Source organism: Blennius ocellaris (genome assembly GCF_963422515.1).
Source record: "Blennius ocellaris genome assembly, chromosome: 17".
Lineage (NCBI taxonomy): Eukaryota > Metazoa > Chordata > Actinopteri > Blenniiformes > Blenniidae > Blennius > Blennius ocellaris.
This window is the reverse complement of record NC_137666.1, coordinates 1,518,427-1,535,535: the sequence shown is the minus strand read 5'-3', so window position 1 is coordinate 1,535,535 and position 17,109 is coordinate 1,518,427. Positions and strand designations below refer to the sequence as shown.

The 17,109-nt window shown below is 45.9% G+C and overlaps 1 protein-coding gene across 1 annotated transcript in view; it reads left to right on the top strand.

The window, feature by feature from the left end:
• Positions 1-932: 932 nt before the first annotated feature.
• The window catches only part of sos2 (son of sevenless homolog 2), a 33,638-nt gene continuing 17,461 nt past the window's right edge, over positions 933-17,109 (top strand). The window contains exons 1-5 of the mRNA XM_080513021.1: positions 933-1,918; positions 14,225-14,350; positions 14,594-14,725; positions 14,850-15,014; positions 15,108-15,314. Coding sequence (XP_080369147.1) covers positions 1,835-1,918; positions 14,225-14,350; positions 14,594-14,725; positions 14,850-15,014; positions 15,108-15,314 — 714 coding nt within the window. The 5' untranslated portion in view covers positions 933-1,834. The remainder of the gene's footprint in view (positions 1,919-14,224; positions 14,351-14,593; positions 14,726-14,849; positions 15,015-15,107; positions 15,315-17,109) is intronic.

Here is a 17,109-nt window from a genome sequence, read left to right as displayed (position 1 = left end):
TGCGGATTGGGAAAAACAGCCGAAGCTCATTTCATTTTTGTACAAGAAATCTGTAAAACAAACTGCATATCCTACAGGAGATCCTTTATACCTTATGTTAAGTCTTTTCCTTGGATGTAGGAATAATTAGGACATTAATAGAGAGGATGGGGCAATGTGTTTTTTTTTACATTTTCTACAGTAGAACTGAAAGTTGAAATTTCATATTTAAGGAAAAAACATATAACTAATAGTACCTTCTACTTTCTCATACTGAAACTGAAAGTTTTAATTATAAGTGTAGAGATTAAAAAAGCCTCAGATTAATTAAAGTTATCAGCCAGAGACTTATCTGTTGTATTATTCCCACTTTCCAGTTCCTCTGGACAGCAGCATTCATTCTCAAAATTAAAGGTTTAAATTTTTTTTTTTTATGTCATGTTATATCCATACAAACGCACACACGCACACACGCACGCACACACACACACACACACACACACAGAAGGGAAGTGAAGTTGAGGTTTCAAGTTTGTCATCTGTACATCAGTTTTCCTTCACAATGAAAATAAAAAACTGAAGTTACCAGCTACTCTTTAATGCAGCATTACATCCCAAAATTAAAACAATCATTTTATGTATGTATTTCTTATTAACATTGTGATGCTTGAAAATAAGCATCAATTCTATTATTTAAAAAGTGCATTTCTTACACTTGGCTGAAAAAAAAAGGTTTATTTTTTAGATTCACATCTATACATAGATGGCACCTCTACAAACAAACCAAAAAAATAGAAATATTAAAATCAATCTTCGTGCTGCTGGTTTACCTGCTGAGACACAAGCGAAGCGTCTGAAACGTCACATTACGCAGCGCGCGCGCCTGAAGCGTCTGACGCGCGGCGGCGCGGCAGCTGCGGGAGCGCAGCGGCGGCAGACAGGCGGCAGACAGCAGCGGCAGCGGCAGCGGCAGCAGCGGCGGAGTTGGTACGAACATCCTCGGACTTCTCAAACCGAAAAAAAAAAAAAAAAAACACACCCCGGCTGCTCCCCTCATCTCGCCCCGCTCTCAAAGACCATGCCTCGGACCAGTCGCCGCTCGGGGGAACGTCCGCGGGACCTGACGCCGGCTCGCCGCGGAGCTGATGCCCAGATGTGAACGCGGAGCGGAGCGGCGCTTGGGGGAGAAAAGTGTGCCTTGTTTTCGGAGCCGCCGAGCGGCTCGTGTGGCCACAACACGGCAGTCGGGAGCGCGGCGGAGGGCCAGCGGCAGCCTCGTAGCAGCAGTTAGCATCGTCGGCTAAGCCCCGCTGAACGTTACAGGTGTCCGGGCGAGCGGAATCGCCGAACGGCTCCCCGGCGGCCGCAGTTAGCTGGTGACGCGCCGGCCTCCCGCGTCTCGACCCGACGCCGAACTCCAACGTGCCTGTTTACCGCCTTTCAGCCGGAGCCGAGTCGCGAGCATTACGCTCGGCAGCGTTGTTGTTAGCCGTTAGCTCGTCGTTAGCCGCTGCCCCGTGTTTACAGCCGCGGCGGCGGGGGAGCCACATTAGCCACCGAGCTAGCTACTTAACTTAATTGCTACATGTGGTTTATTTTCTATTGTTGCTCGTTTTTCCTTTTTTTTTTCTTTTTTTCTCTTCCTCTCTTTTTTTTTGTTGCCAGTTTTAACCACACTCGAGCTCGGCCGTTGTCCGTTTTCGAGTGCAACTTCTTGGTATTTGCGAGTGAAACCAGTGTGACTTTTTTCCACCGTGCCTGCCCCGGACTGACCCACCCATAAAGGACTATCCACCCGGGGGCCGATGCTGACAGTTCAGCCCGGACCACGGCAACGCCAGGAGCCGCTACAGCAATGCAGCCCCAGCAGATATACGACTTTTCGAGTGACGAGAACAGTCACAAATGGAGAGGCCTCTTCGTGCAAGCCCTGCGAAAGGTACCCGTGTGGACGTGAACACTCGTGGCTTCACCTGAGTTTCGATTGCTCCAAGTTTGCTTGCTTTCTTCCTCCCGGTTATAAAGTCACTGACAAGTTGCCAGATCAGTGTCGATCAACGAGCCATATCATATTCGTGTTAATGTTATTTTTTAGTCCTCACACGCAACAGCATTCTTTGCAGCAATTTCATCTGCGAGATCAATTGAGTCATATCAGTTATTTGTTGACTTGCAGTCGTTGCATGTGGGAACAGCATCTGTGGCTGTGTATTTATCCAATGCATCTCTCAGCCATTTGTCCTGTCCTGTGTCAAAGTCTGGAGGGTTTTTGCTTGAAACATGCAGGGTCAGTAACGCAGAAGCTGTCCTGACCTGTCCCTCGGTGGCCAGCCCCTTCGTCTTGTTCCTCATTTGCGTGAACGGCAAAGATGTCTCATCCTTGCTGGGCATTGTGACACGTCTCCCCTTTCCAGAGTAACGCAGCTTCATTCTCGTGAATCTCTTGACTTTTCCGTTTGGGAAATGATTTGATTTTAATGTCTTGTGCAAGCAGTGCTGACCTGTATCCTTTCCTTTTTGAATGAACCCTCTCTCCCCCCCCCCCCCCCTTGCTTGCGTCATCTTGGCTTCTCCCTGTCACCAGCAGGTTTGTTTTTCGGTGTTCCTCATCCCTCGCTCTTTCTATCCTCCTCTTGTCATGACGGGCCGGTCCTTCCTGACTTCTGATGGCGACACGACGAAACCGCGGCTCTTTCTGTGTTGACGGTTTGGCCTGCCGTCCTGTCGGGTGACACGCAAGCCAGATTGTTTAGAAAATCGAAGTTGCACGCCGCTCTTGCACGGCGCTTTTCCCCTTTGAAATGGCTCCGTGCGTAAATCCAGGAGGACCCACTCGTCAGTCGAAGTGTTTTTATTGTGGTCGGAGCTTGAAGGAGTCGCTCTCTGTTCAAGCTGACCGTCGGAGGAACAAGCGTGTTTTGGATCACAGTCTGTAGACATTTGTGACTGGTTGGAGCCACATGGCAACACGTGTTTATGTTGTACAACTCGTCACTGCTTACAATTTGCATTTTAGAAGCTCATTCCCACACAGAAAAACAAAAAGCCAATTTCTGACAGCTTTTCTTTGAGATAAATAAACCTGTTTGTCGTCTGTGTTCAAACTGGAGATGCAACATCATGGAAAAGGAAAGTGAAATAAGAATTCTCAAGACAATTTACCAGCATGGAATATAAAAAACAGTGACGGATATTCAGTTCCAAGACCCCCCCCCCCCCCCCCCCCCCCCAATTCTCCTTTCAATAAGCATATCCATACATTCAGCCATTTTTTTTCTACATTAACTTTTTTTGGTCCCTCTTGTAAATGTTATATTTACCAAACCATGTGTTAAGCAATCATTCAAATCTTAAACAGAATGAACCTGTGACGTCGTCACTATGAGGTGAAATATCTCATCATCTGTATCTTTTGGATCTGTTCGCCAGTCTGATCTTGTTAGGAAGGGAAGCGCAGACACGATCGTTTTAACTCAACATGGTTACTCGATGTGAGCATTTCTTTGGTGCCAAAGCTGAGAACCATCCATCATTTTTTTTTCTCTTTGCAACACAAACATTTTAGTCCTTTTTTTGGATGAGTGCAAACAGATAAACACACGAGACACTGTGCTTCTGTGTGAAGGCCTGAAGACTTGGCTCTTCCAAAATCCACATGGCTGAACTTTTATGACAGATTTCACTGTTGTTAAGGTGGAAACTTCCCAAAGTGGAGCGTTTTTTTTCAGGGGTGAAAGACATTGTTGGGGAATACAGACATTTTTGTTTTTAAAATAGTGCCGAACCAGTTTATTCTCACAGCATGAAAGACGAACGACTGTTCTCCGGTACAGACTTCCAAGTATTCCTCTGTTTGTGCTGCCGTGACGGACTTGTAATCACATTGTTCCAGACTTTTGCCAGAAGATCAGCTCTGGATAGCCAAAATAATCCTTTATTATTTCGCTATTAGTGGGGTTTTGTGTTGCCTGAAAAACCCTCAAATCCCCGGGATTGTGATGACACATGCTCTGAGCGGAGGTAGCCAGCCTGGGATTTAGCCATGCAGCAACATGGCGTTTATAAATAACATCAAGCTATTATTGACAAGTTATCTGTGCAGTGGAAATGGCGCGATGAATCAGGTGAAACTGAGAGTGAGCGAGCGGGAGAGAGAGCAGGTGGTCGGCCGCGCCGCCACCGTTTCATTGTCTCGACTTGCTGCACAACCGCCGGAGGGGAAGCTTGTCACAGGTTGACGTAGGAGAGGTTTGTTGTGGTTTTGGCAGACTGTGACTCGCTGTTTTTCACAGCTGTCCACCGAGGGGGGGGGGGGGGGGTCGTGCTGGATGACTCCATTCTGGAAAAACCAGCGCGATCCGGGCAGAATTAAAGGCAACCTGTTGATGAGCAGGAGGCGACTTTATCATTAAGCAGAGGGTGTCGTTTTCAGACGTTCCTCCTCCAAGGTGGTCTGTAATGACAGGGTGATTCTGTACGTCGCTGCAGCCCGCCACTGACAGACTTTTCACAAATTACTCTTACATCCGACGGTTGATTGTCAATAATTATTTACTCGCGTAACTCATTCGTCAAACGGCGATGCCAAACATTTCACAGCTGCAGCGTCTCGCATGCGGAAAGTTGCTGCTTCAGTCACTTTATAACAGTGTAATTGGCATATTTGTGCATTTGGGCTGGTGTTTTGTGAAACAAATCCAATAGCAGACGTCACTGTCGTCAAAAGAGATTAAAATTCCACAAATCGAACGGTATTAAATTGAGTTTGTGTGCGTGAATGTGGATACACAATGAAGAGTGACGAAGAAACGGCATGAAACAAAGCTGTTGATGCAAAATGAGCATCAGCAAAGTGAGTTGGCGACATTGGATCAAACGTGGCTCTGGTGGAGCGCGTGTTTCTTCGCGATGCTATCGTGTCTTCTGGGAATGCCTTTCTTGGCGAGACCATTCCTGAGATGCTCCTGTGCCTTTTGGAGACGCGGAATGTTCCCCCTTGCAGAAGTGGGCTTCCCCTTCTTGTATCTTGGGGAGGTCGGCGTGCCGTCGGGACGCGCTTTCTTTAGCTCGTGGCTAACGGGGTAGCCACAAACAATCGCGACGTATCGTCGTCAGACGAGATGCCAGTGAGCGCCTTTTCTCGCTACTTCCTCCTCACGACTCCACGTCTGCCCTTCGTCTGGTTTGAGCGCTGAGTTTACTACCCAAAATGCATTGCGCCTTACGCCACGTCCTCCCCTCAGGCTGGACAGTCTTTGCTTGCGTGAGAATCAAGACGGACGTTTTCAAGGGGACCAGAGTCCCTTTGTCTGATCCGGATCGGAGCTCACGGGAGCGTTCACAGACCTCGAGAAGAAGTGGACTTTCACCGGAAAGTCTGGGAATCAAACAGGGAAACGTGAACGTGTCCTTCGAAGACGGTTCTCTGCTTTTCAAAGATGCCTCCTTCGGTGAAATGCGAGTGCGTCTTGTGGAGACACTGGTTTCTCTTCTGGAGGTACTGGCTTTGTTTTGAAGATGCTCACATACTGATTGGATGTACAAATTGTTAACAGGTCCTTTGTTCCACCCAATTAGTTGGAAGTATTTACAGTGCAATGGCAGAAGAAAACGTTCCTCAATACAAGAAAAAGAACAATTATTTTCACGAAATCAAAATCTGCCGATATGAGTCATTAAAAAATGTTTTAAATAGTGTGAGCAAGTGATTTGATATAAATATCGGTGTGTGCGCACTTTAAGTGAAGTTTGTTTAGACATGTGACACGTTGTGCAAAGGATGCGTTTCCTGCCAGAGAAGCCGTGTGAAGTTTTTTTTTGGTTTGTTTTTTTCCACTGTGTTCGAAAAGAACTGGAATTGTGATGTGAAGAAGGAACCTCGAAAAGTCAAACATATTTACGAGCAATTCCAGGAGCAACAAGTGAGCAACACACAAACTGTAGCTCGATTAAAAAAAAAAAAAAAAAAAAAAAAAAAAAAACGTTTACCAAAGTTGATCACACACAGGGCAATGGAAATTCACGTCAAGCACGGTGGATTTCACCAGCTCGCCGAGTTTCGCTCCGAATCCGAGACGCTTGTTTTAATCGAGACGAGTTGGAGCTGTTTTCACCTCGGCACCACAGATTCATGTCAAACTTCCTCATTTCTTCTATAATCGGGTTTATTCCTGTCAACACAAGGCCCCGTATCTAACGCCAGTGTGGATCATCTTCAACAGAGGCAGTTTGGTGAAGCAACCAGTTGTGTAGTAAATGAAAGTTCCAAAGAGGCAGGAAATGACACAGAAAAACACTCTTCATCAGCTGCGACCACAGAAGTTTCTGTTGGAGCAGCAAACTGGTCTCTATGCAGTCGTCAGGGAAAAGTTGTGCTTCTGTTTGACAACCAGTCAGAATTTTACTTTCACTTGTTTGTTTTGCTCGTCTTGGTCATTTTCTTAAACTCGAAGCCAAATATGTCACAAACGGCAGTTTATCCATTTATTTTCAGTATTTATGTGCACAATTGTCATTTTAATGTTTGATCTAATCAACAAAAAACCTTTTAAAAGAGTTTACAAAGTGCTCAAGAAAAAAATCGGCTCATCCATATAATGCTAAACTAGTCCAGCAAGATGCTAATAATCATATCAGCAGATAACAGTTGAATGCAGACGCAGGCTGTTATTTCACATGCTGATGTTGAGGGGGTGAAGAAGTTAACTCAATCAGAATTTATCAACCACTTAATCACTAGTTGGTCGTTGCAGCTCCAGAGCGAAGTGCACGTTGTTTTCTGCACACGCAGCTCGACGTTTGTCCCGATACAGACCAACGAAAACGAAAACGACACCGGTTGTTTCTGTCCAAGTGCGTCTCGGGGAAAAGTTGCAGAAAAACGAGAGAGGGTGTGAGGGAAAAAAAGCGCAGGTGCCACTGTCCTTTCCAGAATTGAATCGGGTCTGTTGACGTCGGCTCGTCCTCAGGCGGGGTTCAGATGAAGGCTGGGGGGAGGAGGGGGGGGGGGGGGGGGTGGTCAGTGTGCCGGGTCACAGACTAGAAGCTGCACGTCCACCATGCATGTGATCGTGACGAGAAGTGTGTGTTAAGACTCAGAAAATCCATCTCTGCTTCTGTCGCCATGCCCTCCGTATGCATGCATCCTTTGTGTGTGCATGTGTTGTTGTTGGGTTGTTGTGTTTTTTTTTTTTTTTTCTTCTCACTGCCTGTGCCTGTTGTCTCGGAGTTGATCTCTGGCCTACGGTTCCCCAGACAGTCTGGTTGTAATGGCAGATGATGTCATGGCATGAATCACAAACAGTGACACATGCTCGGGTTTAATAACAACCCCCCCTCCTCACACACACACACACACACACACACACACACACCTCCAACACACGCACACACAAGCCACATTACCTGCAACCTGAGCCTGATGCAGTCCCATGTACACAGCCAGGAGAATAATCAATTGAATTAGAAATGTTAACCCTGTATTACCGCCGTCCCGCCTCTATTATTACCTCCAGGCTTTCTGTTCCCCCTGCCGTCGGCGCACACAACACCTGATCACGCCGCGCGTGTCGGTCCAACGCCGTCCAAAGATGATCAATCCCGGTTTCAAGTTCGACGCTGAGCGCGTCGGACCTGCAGCTCTTTGTCTCTAGAATGACCACCGAGCTGCTGCACACTGAGCTCTACCACGTCAACGGGTTTTACCGTCCGTGTTCCAAGTCTGATGTTTTAAATGACACTGCGTTTCAAGCCGAGGATTTTCCTCTGGGGGCCACGATGGCCGTCTGTGGCCTGGACGTTTGGAGAAAGTGCTCTGTGTACTTTTCCGCTTGGAGCATTTATTTATTTATTTAAATATGTATTTGATTTGCCGTCACTCTCTCTCGTAAGCTTCACAGCAAGGCTCCATTGTTCGGGTGTCAGGTCTGATTTTCTCTGCAGACTGAAGGCGACCATGTGACTGTTATTTTTATACAGCGCAAGTCAAGGAATGACACCAATCGGCCATAATATTAGGACCACCTGATTCGTCTGCGGCACACGAGCCAACGGTGATGCACGTGTGTTGACGAGTGCTCCGACGCCTTCCTGTGAGAACAAGCGTGGCGATGTCACTCCACACTGGTAATGCACAACTGCATTCAACTCAAGCAGTAGTTTTGAGTTTAATGAGTCGATTAGTCTTGCTAATAAAAAAAAAATAGAATTGAAATCAATGTGCTTTTTTGCACCGTTCTCTAAAAATCCAGGAAACAAGCTATAAGTGACGCCTTTATGGTACCTTCAAGTTATTAAGTTAATTATTTGTACTTTCAGGCAACCGCACAATATTAATAAGCGTCATTCTGTTTTCTCGGATTCTTGTTTGAAACGACACGGATGATTTCACGTCTTCTTTATGCCACTTTACTGCCCGTGGATCACATTTTGGTATTTGTGACGGTTATGCAAATAAAATAATTATCTACGGTTTGTTAAGGGGGGAGGGGGTCATCTCATCCTCCCACACCTCGCAGATCCCACATCTAAACTTTGTTCACCTGGTGGTGAAACGCATCATATTGTCATCAGGCGTGGGCTGATGTTGGCTCTGTGTGGCTGTTCAACGTCGGCCCGAAATGAACATTCCTTTATCTGTGGAAGCGTCATTAAATGTGTTCAAATGCTCATGTAACGTGTACAATTGGAAGCATTTAATAGCATTTTCCCAGCTGTGAGAGGGACTTTTTTTCTGCTATTAAACGCTCAGTCATTGTCTGAATGTCATGCGTTGTAACTTGCATTGACACATTCATTGGTCGTGACATTAACGGGCCACAGAAAAACGTGCGAGTCGTCGTCTGGAGAACACGGTACCCAACGTTAAGGTGGCGTCACCGACGAACTAGTTACCTGCTTCAGAAGTGCTTATTGGATTTATTAATCTGTTAACAACTCCATCGCCACATATGCTCTGGATTAACTCGTTCTACATTTTGACCTGGTGGTTTCTGTCCGTCTGAATTCTGGGTTTCTCTCTCCTGATGTTGACTGAAGTCCAGCCTCAGTGTGTGTGTGTGTTGCCTCCTCCTCGTACACGCACATCGATACCTCTCAGTCTGCTGCTATGATCGCCCTCCCCGGGGGCTTGGCTCTGTGCGGCCAGCGAGCGGGGAGGAGGAGGAGGAGGAGGAGGAGGAGGGAAAGCGAGAGTGAGCCGGCGAGTGCTGGGACTTCCTGTACGCTGGCCTTCCTCTTAATGGAGACGAGCCATGAAACTGAACACCTTCACATGTTCCAGGAGGACATGCACCAAAGCTGACATTGTAACCTGTTTTTACAATATTACGTCACAGCGCTACCGTCGTTTCCAGTGTTTACTACCTCATGCCAGATGCAGCTGCATGTCAAGGCGACGATGTTCTAGAGAGTTGACTCGAATATTAATAAATATTAAGGCTGATTGATGAATCAAATCCAAACTAAAATCATCATGTGAAATATTGCAAATTACTCCCCTATTATGTTTGTATCAATATTTTTGCAGGGATATTATTTCTGTGAAGTTTAAAAAAAAAAACGCATAAAGTTCTATCTTTTCAGGAAAATAATTTTTTTTAGGATTCGGAATTATGGAAGATATTTGGCACAGGTTAAAAAAAATCATTGTTACACATATTTTTCCCCCAAGTCGTCCAGCCCTAATGAAGCTGTACATGTTGTTCCTCCATTGTGTTTCTCATCATTTCATTTCCATTTATACCAACAGCTTGAAAACAACAGGCAGCCAGAGTCGTATTTGGTGTGGTCCTGTCCTCGTTCATTAAATCAGCGCTTTTCATTAACCCTCATCCAGAAACACTCGTTTTCCCACAACCTGATTTTCCCGTGCATGTTTCGGGGTTTGAATCCCAGCCGCTGCAGCGACGGCGGCGTCCGGGATTAAAAACGTATCAAGTCGACAGAGCGAGTTTCAATATGTCGCCGTCGGAAGGCTGCACAAGCTTCTCTTTGCATGAGATGACTTGTTGAAACTCTTCTTCTTCTTCTCCACCTCGTGAAAACCGACCGTCTCCGTTTTGTCCCGAGTGCTTTTTAAATCCAGGAGTTCCCCGGCTATTCTTTTCCACTCTATTACTTCCACTTTGCTTTCTTCAGTGTCCCACACTGACTTTATTAGCCTGCGTCAGTTGGCCATTAGGGTCACGTTTCAGTAAATACTGTAAATACATCGAGCCACAGTCGTACCTGCGCCGCCTCGACGTGGTCGTGGAACCCAGCTGACGGGTTCTCTGAATGTTACCGGTCACTTTCACTACATTCTTACTTTATACCTGCTGGTAATGCCGCTACGTTATCGGTTTAGAGTTTTGTTTTTTTCAAATGTTCAAATCATTATGCATAGTATTTAGTTGTTGTATCCAGTATTTTAAGACTAAATTATCATCAATATCTGCAAATAACCAGTTGGTCAATACTTGCACAGAGTGATATGAGTTTTGTCATGTAGGGCAGAGTTTTTCAACCTTTTTTGAGCCGAGGCACACTTTTTTCTTTGGAAAAATCTCGAGGCACACCACCACCCGAAAATGGTAAAATGTGAAACTCTGTAGCCTCTATTAACAATATAAAGTCATTCTCATCAATGCTTTATCAAGAGGAATCAAATAAATACAGAAAAAAAGTATTTCCCAATTTCTTCTTTTTATTTTGACTCCCTCAGTGTGAAACCTGGACCTGATGGATGAAGAGCTGAGATCCTGGTTCACATTCTTCCTTTTCAAAAACTTCTCCATCACTGTCACTGACACAGTACTTTGATACAAGATGGTAGCAGGAGGTGGAGATGAACCACACTGACGTCTGTCACTTTACATTTCACCTGCAAAGTTCTGTGCTGCCCTCTAGTGGTGAAGAGTATTTATACATGATTACTCTGCAACACAAATGTTTTTTTTTGGAAAAAAATTTGAAATTGGATCATTTCCCACGGCACACCTGACTATATCTCGCGGAAACACCAGTGTGCACAGTGGTTGAAAAACACTGATGTAGGAAGTCCAAAACGTATCTCGTAGTGGTTTTAATACGATTCTTCTTCGTCCCCATTGAGGTCATTCTGCTCTTTACACTGTGTAAAACGCTCTGGATAAAGTCAACTTCGATATATATCGTTTCGTGCACAGCTGGCACACGCTTACGACGTTTGCTTGTTACGCAATCGCGTCGATTCGCGTACGTTGTCGGCCGCTTACGATTTCACCGTGCGATTTGCACACGGCAAACTTCACGTCGTTCCCAAAAGTTTCGATTCTGCGTCGCCGTGAAATCGCCGTTTGCAGCGTAAAACATTGCATTTGTATCAGCATCTCATAAATACTGGAGGTAAATTCCAACTCTTTCCTGCTCGATCTTTATACATGCCTATATATTCCGTTTGTCCTCGTCTTTATCAATACATTTGACTTTTTTATGTCTCTTTGGTCTCTCTCCATATTTACCTCGTCTCTCAATGTGGGATCGGGAATCAGTTCGGTCTGGAATCTTTGTCACGTGTAATTTGTCTGTGTTCGCTTTCATGTATTTTTTTTTCCAATTTGAATGAGCAGTTTTGTGTATTTTCCTTGCTCTGCCTCCCATCCTGACATTGTCGGAGACAGACGACACTTGCTGGCCGTGGGCCTCCCGGAGACGGGACAACTATTCTGTGAATGGAGTCGAGGGAAACCCCCGTAGTTTCAGCGTGGTGACTCACAGCTCCTGGTGTCCTGTGGAATTTGGTCAAGTGCCTGCTTGCGGTTTGACGAGCTCTATCTCATAACCTACTTCTCCTTTGATATGTATTTCTTTTTTCTTTTTTTTTTCCGGCTCCAGTTTTGAGCTCGCGGCTTATTTATAACCGTCAGGTCTTGTGAGCGTGCATCAAAACAGACGTGACGTAGAGAAACGTAAACGGGGCCAAGCTGCGGCTTCACATTTTCCAGCTCCTCTTGTGTTTAAAGAAGCATCTGAACGTAGTTAATGAATTGCAACGTCAAGCCAGAGCGCCGTGAGGAAAAGGGGTCTTTTATAAGCCCCCCCCCCCAGACACACTTTTCACCATTTTTTTTTTTTCTGATTTATTATTCTAACCGGGATAAATGAGCTCCAACTTGAGACTGAAGGGGGGGCGGGGGCATCCTGCTCGTCGCCGCGTCCGTATTAAGTCAGAGAAGAAGAATGCACCAAATCCCCGTCTGCGTTGACCTTTTTAACTCTTCCTCTCACATTCCTTAATCCGGGGGCAACGCTTTGTCATCATAACACCCCACTTTACTCCACTGCCAGGGTAATTCCACCGCCAGCGTGCGAACAGACCGGGCTTTTGTGAGTCCAGAGTAAATGCAAGGCTGTCTTTGCTATCCACCTCTCTCTCTCTCTCTCTCTCTCTCTCTCTCCCCCCCTCGTGTTCGCTCCCACAGTTTTTTTTGGTGGTTTTTTTCTCCCCCCTCCGAGTCTCTGCGCTGGTGCTATAATAGTATCTCAACTGACAGCATTCCTGCGCGAGGGCACGGCCCGGATGACGACAACTTTTGGGAGGCTGGAGGGTAGCCGGAGAAAGAGGGGGGGGGTGGAGGGGGTAGTTCTTCTCTTTCCACTGGTACACCTGAAGAAACCACCTCCTCTTGAACACCACGCCTTCTGTCACACTGCTCCCACCCGCAGGATTCTCACTACCACCACATTACTTTATAAGTCAGCAGATGGGAGCTTGATTAAGCAAAGGAGATTATTTTTTTTGTTGTTTTTTAATTGTTTGGCAGCATCTCGCAGTGTAAATTGGAGGATTTTCATGCAGAGGGTTTTCTGTGCTGCCAGATTTCAGACAGAGATCTCTGCGGTTTAGTGAGAAGCAGCTTATTCATTCACGTGCACTTTTCATCCAATCAGCCCTAGTAACTTAAGCACTGAGAGGTGGTGGTTTTATTATTATTATTATTATTATTATTATTATTGTTGTTATTATATCCTGATCATGGCCTCTGTTGGTATGGAGGTAAATCCTGCAGTATGTTAATGGTTCATCTCAGAGTTGAAAGCACAAAATGGTTAAAGTATGCTGATTTAAATGAGTTTGACAATGTTCATACAGTGATGGGTAGATGTTTGGGTTGGAGCACCACCTAAGGCTAGGGTTATGCTTCCTGCAGAATATGCTTCCTGTGGGCACTGAAATTGGTAAATGCTTTTCAATTATTGTCATGCGTCACTGCCTTCATACTCTCATACCCTGACGTTGGCAGGATTGTTAGTTAGAAGATTGCAGTGCACACTGTTGGTTTCATGTGGGTCATTTCTAATCCGAACTTTGAAACAGGTTAAAAATAGCAAAAAATAAGTATTCTTGTCCCGAGTAGTATTTAGATTTTGGTCTGGTGGAATAAATTGCCGACTTATATTAGAGGCATCGTAATTTTTATAGTCTTCCAACTTACTTGGCATTTATTTGTTAATTTCACTGGTTGCAAATGCGCTGTGTTGCTCAGTACTGCCCCCACAGGTCATCAGTTGTATTACGCCATTTGTTACACAGCTCTCCGAATTCCAAAAATACACATGTAATGAACGCGGAAGATGGAGTCGTTGGCATGTGGTATAATTGGGCCTTAAAACGGCAACTCTTGAGTCTAATCCAAACATACGAGCGACTAAAACTACAGCATGAATTGGTGCAAGTTTTGACAAAACAAAAAGGAAATATATGGGAATACACAGTGCAGAAAGGAGGATGGAGACGATATAAAGAAGGAGACAGTAATGTTATAGCCGATCTCCGAAGCAGCAGCTTCACTTCATCAAATATTAATACCCATAAAAGAAATAAAGCTCTGTGCGGTAAATTAATCCACTTTTGGTTTAGTTTTGAAGTTACCATGCACAGTTTTTTTTTTACAAATTCTGTGTCAGTGGGGCATCGAGAGTCTCGCATAGGTTTTACTCCATCAAATCAAGTCTTTAATGTGGTAGGAATAAAGTTTCCGTTTTGCAGCATTATCACACAGTACTGACATCATAAAGGAAGCATTTTATGTGTGACACATTTCTCAGTCAAGTTTAATTGAAAGTCATGAATTGGGGGTCATGAAACGTCGGCCCGGCGGAGCGGCGAGTTTCACGAGTGACGTGGTTTCACTCGACAGAGCAGGAAGCTTGATTTCTCCCCTTCAGTTGAGAAGGTCTGACCAGGAGCTCTCGGTGTCTGACTGTCGCCTCGCTGTGCTCGCAGGTACAGAAGCAGGTCCACCCAAACCTGACGGCGAAGGAGGACGCCCTGCAGCACATCGAGGAGCTCATCCTGCAGCTGCTCAACATGCTGTGTGTGGCTCAGCCTCGCTCGGTGCAAGACGTGGAGGTGACGAATTTTACACTACGTTTGAAAAGCTCGACTCGCCGACCTTTCAGTCTTTACACACTGAAGGAATCTCAAAGAAATATTCATTCTGGAGTTGCTGTTATTCTTTTAAACCCACTTTTTCTTCTTTAAAGTAATATTGAAAGGAAAAAAAAAAAATCCTATTTCTCGGGTCCTTCTGTATGTTTGAGCACATTCTGACAAATACAAAGGCAAAATACACTTTTTCTTCTGTCCCACCAGGAGCGCGTCCAGAAAACTTTCCCCCACCCAATAGATAAGTGGGCGATCGGAGACGCCCAGTCGGCCATTGAAAAACGAAAGAGAAGAAACCCCTTACTTCTCCCCGTGGACAAAATACACCCTCTTCTGAAGGTAAATACTCATAAACCTGTCTCTTTCCCCCTCAGCATCCATTAGTTTCTACAATGTTGAACGCAGGAAAAATGTTTGTTTTTCATCAATGTCACCAATTTATTTCTCCATCTTCTTTCTGCAGGAGGTTTTAGGCTACAAGGTGGACTACCACGTCTCCCTGTACATCGTAGCAGTGCTAGAATACATATCTGCGGATATACTGAAGCTCGCCGGCAACTATGTCGGCAACATCCGGCACTACGAGATCAGCCAGCAGGACATCAAAGTGTCCATGTGTGCAGACAAAGTGAGCAGCGTACATCCCACACAGGAGGGCTGGTTGTTTTGTGGTTTGGCGGCGACTGACTGCCTCCTCCCCCCCCCCGCTGTCTGCCTCCAGGTGCTCATGGACATGTTTGACCAGGAGGACGACATCGGTCTGATGTCGCAGTGCACGGAGGAGCCGTCGTCGTCCGGGGAGCTCACCTACGACGACCTGGTGCGGCTGGAGATCGCGGAGGAGCGGCAGTACCTGCGGGAGCTCGACCTCATCATCAAAGTGTTCCGCCACCACTTCCTGTCCAACCCCAAGATCTTCGCGGCCCAGGTGAGGAAGGTCCCCCCCCCGGCTACCATTCGTGAAAAAGTGCTGCCGTCTCTGGGAGACGATGGTATCGATGCAAAGAAATGTGTCTGTTAAAGGGCTGGTTTCTCACCTGCACAGCTCAAATAGCCAGGACTCTCATCAGTGTGAAAGTGAAGTGTGTAAAGGTCCCGAATACATCGAAATTCAAAGGAATACAAAAGGTTATGAGAAAGAAAAACGTGGACATGTTTGTGCCAAAATAATAGAAGTGTAATCAAACAAGGTGGATAAGGATCAGGCGGTTAGTCTTTCCAACCGGGGAGAGACGGAAACACACCTGCCTGTCACGGAATTCAGATTTAGAGATTAATGAAGCAGAATTATTCAAGCAGCTGCACAAGTATGGACATTGGTGCCGTCATGGTATCGCCACAGGAGATATGAAGCGCTGGTGAATGCGTCGCGTCAGCTTCCGTCTGGGGCACGAAAACCCTGCAAGAATTCGGCCTAAAAAATCACAGACGAGTCGTGTTTTGCTTGTGGCCTGCTGAGTCACAAAACCACGGGAGTTTGGCCTTGAAGCCGGCGCTGGACACGACGAGGAAGACGTCGTCTTCCCAAGTGGGCCAGGAGTGTGGCGAGGGGACGTCTTCATGGGAATTGGTATCGAGCCACAAGTATTTTCCCACATTTCTTTTTTTTTCTTCTACCATTTGCTTCAGCCTCCAGACCTCCGGTCAAGACGTGAGGCTTCATTTTCCTCTCTGGATGTTTCTTGACTCGGCAGTCGAGAAGCAAAAGGCATTTTGCTGCTTGAACGTCTGAAGCGTTTCCGAATAACTTGCACCGCGACTTCAAGAACGATAACATCAATTCCAAACAAGCAATGGAAGTAAAGTTCGAACATGTTTCGCCGTGGTTGTAAACCCCCCCCCCCCCCCCCCCCCCCTCAAGCTTTGTCTTAAAACTGTGGCCAAAAATAAACTTGCAGCCGCTGCCAAGCAAGTTTTATTCACCCAGAGGGAGGCTAAATACTTTCAAGTCTTTTCGCTGAACAAGTAGCTTAGACCGAAGCCACTTTATAAACACCCGCAGTCCAGATCCCAGCAAAGCCATTTCAGACAAATCTGCCATAAGATCATGTCGAGATTACAGCTTAAAACTATAATCCGGCTAACTGGCAATCAGCATTACAGAGCAGCAGGAAACCTCCACACAGCCCCCCCCCCCCCCTCTCTTGTTTTAGTGTCAGAAGCAGCGTCACCACAGTGTAATTGTCCAGCCACATCGTCTTATATTCTGAACGTCACCTGCCAGTAAAGTGAGTCCGGGCTTCAATTTTTGACGCTTTTCCATAGTGAAGCGTGTTGCAGAGCGAGGGAATTGAACGCTGTCTCTTCGGCTTTGACAAGCGGAAAGTTGAGTTTATTAGGTCGTTGCGGTTCCTGCATACTTTGGGGTTGGGTGATTTTTTTTTTTTTTTTTTGCGGCGGCATTTGGGTGAGGAGGAGAAACCTTTTTTTTTTTTTTTTTGCGAGGCCCCGGTGGAATGCAAGAACGTGTAATTACGCCGAGACGGGAACGGCAATCTGCAGCCCCCGCCAGAGTAACCTCAATTATGTCTGTTGAAACGCGGCACAATCTGAAATTACTCGGGGAGACGTGGAGAAAGTGTTACGGTCAAATAATGACGCGGGAGCTGAACCTCCATTCAGAACTCGGAGCAGTCAATAATCACCCTGTGTTATTTTAAGGATCTCGTCAGCTTGACTAATTATTTCCTCGGGCAAATTCAGCCGGTTTGTTGTCCTTATGT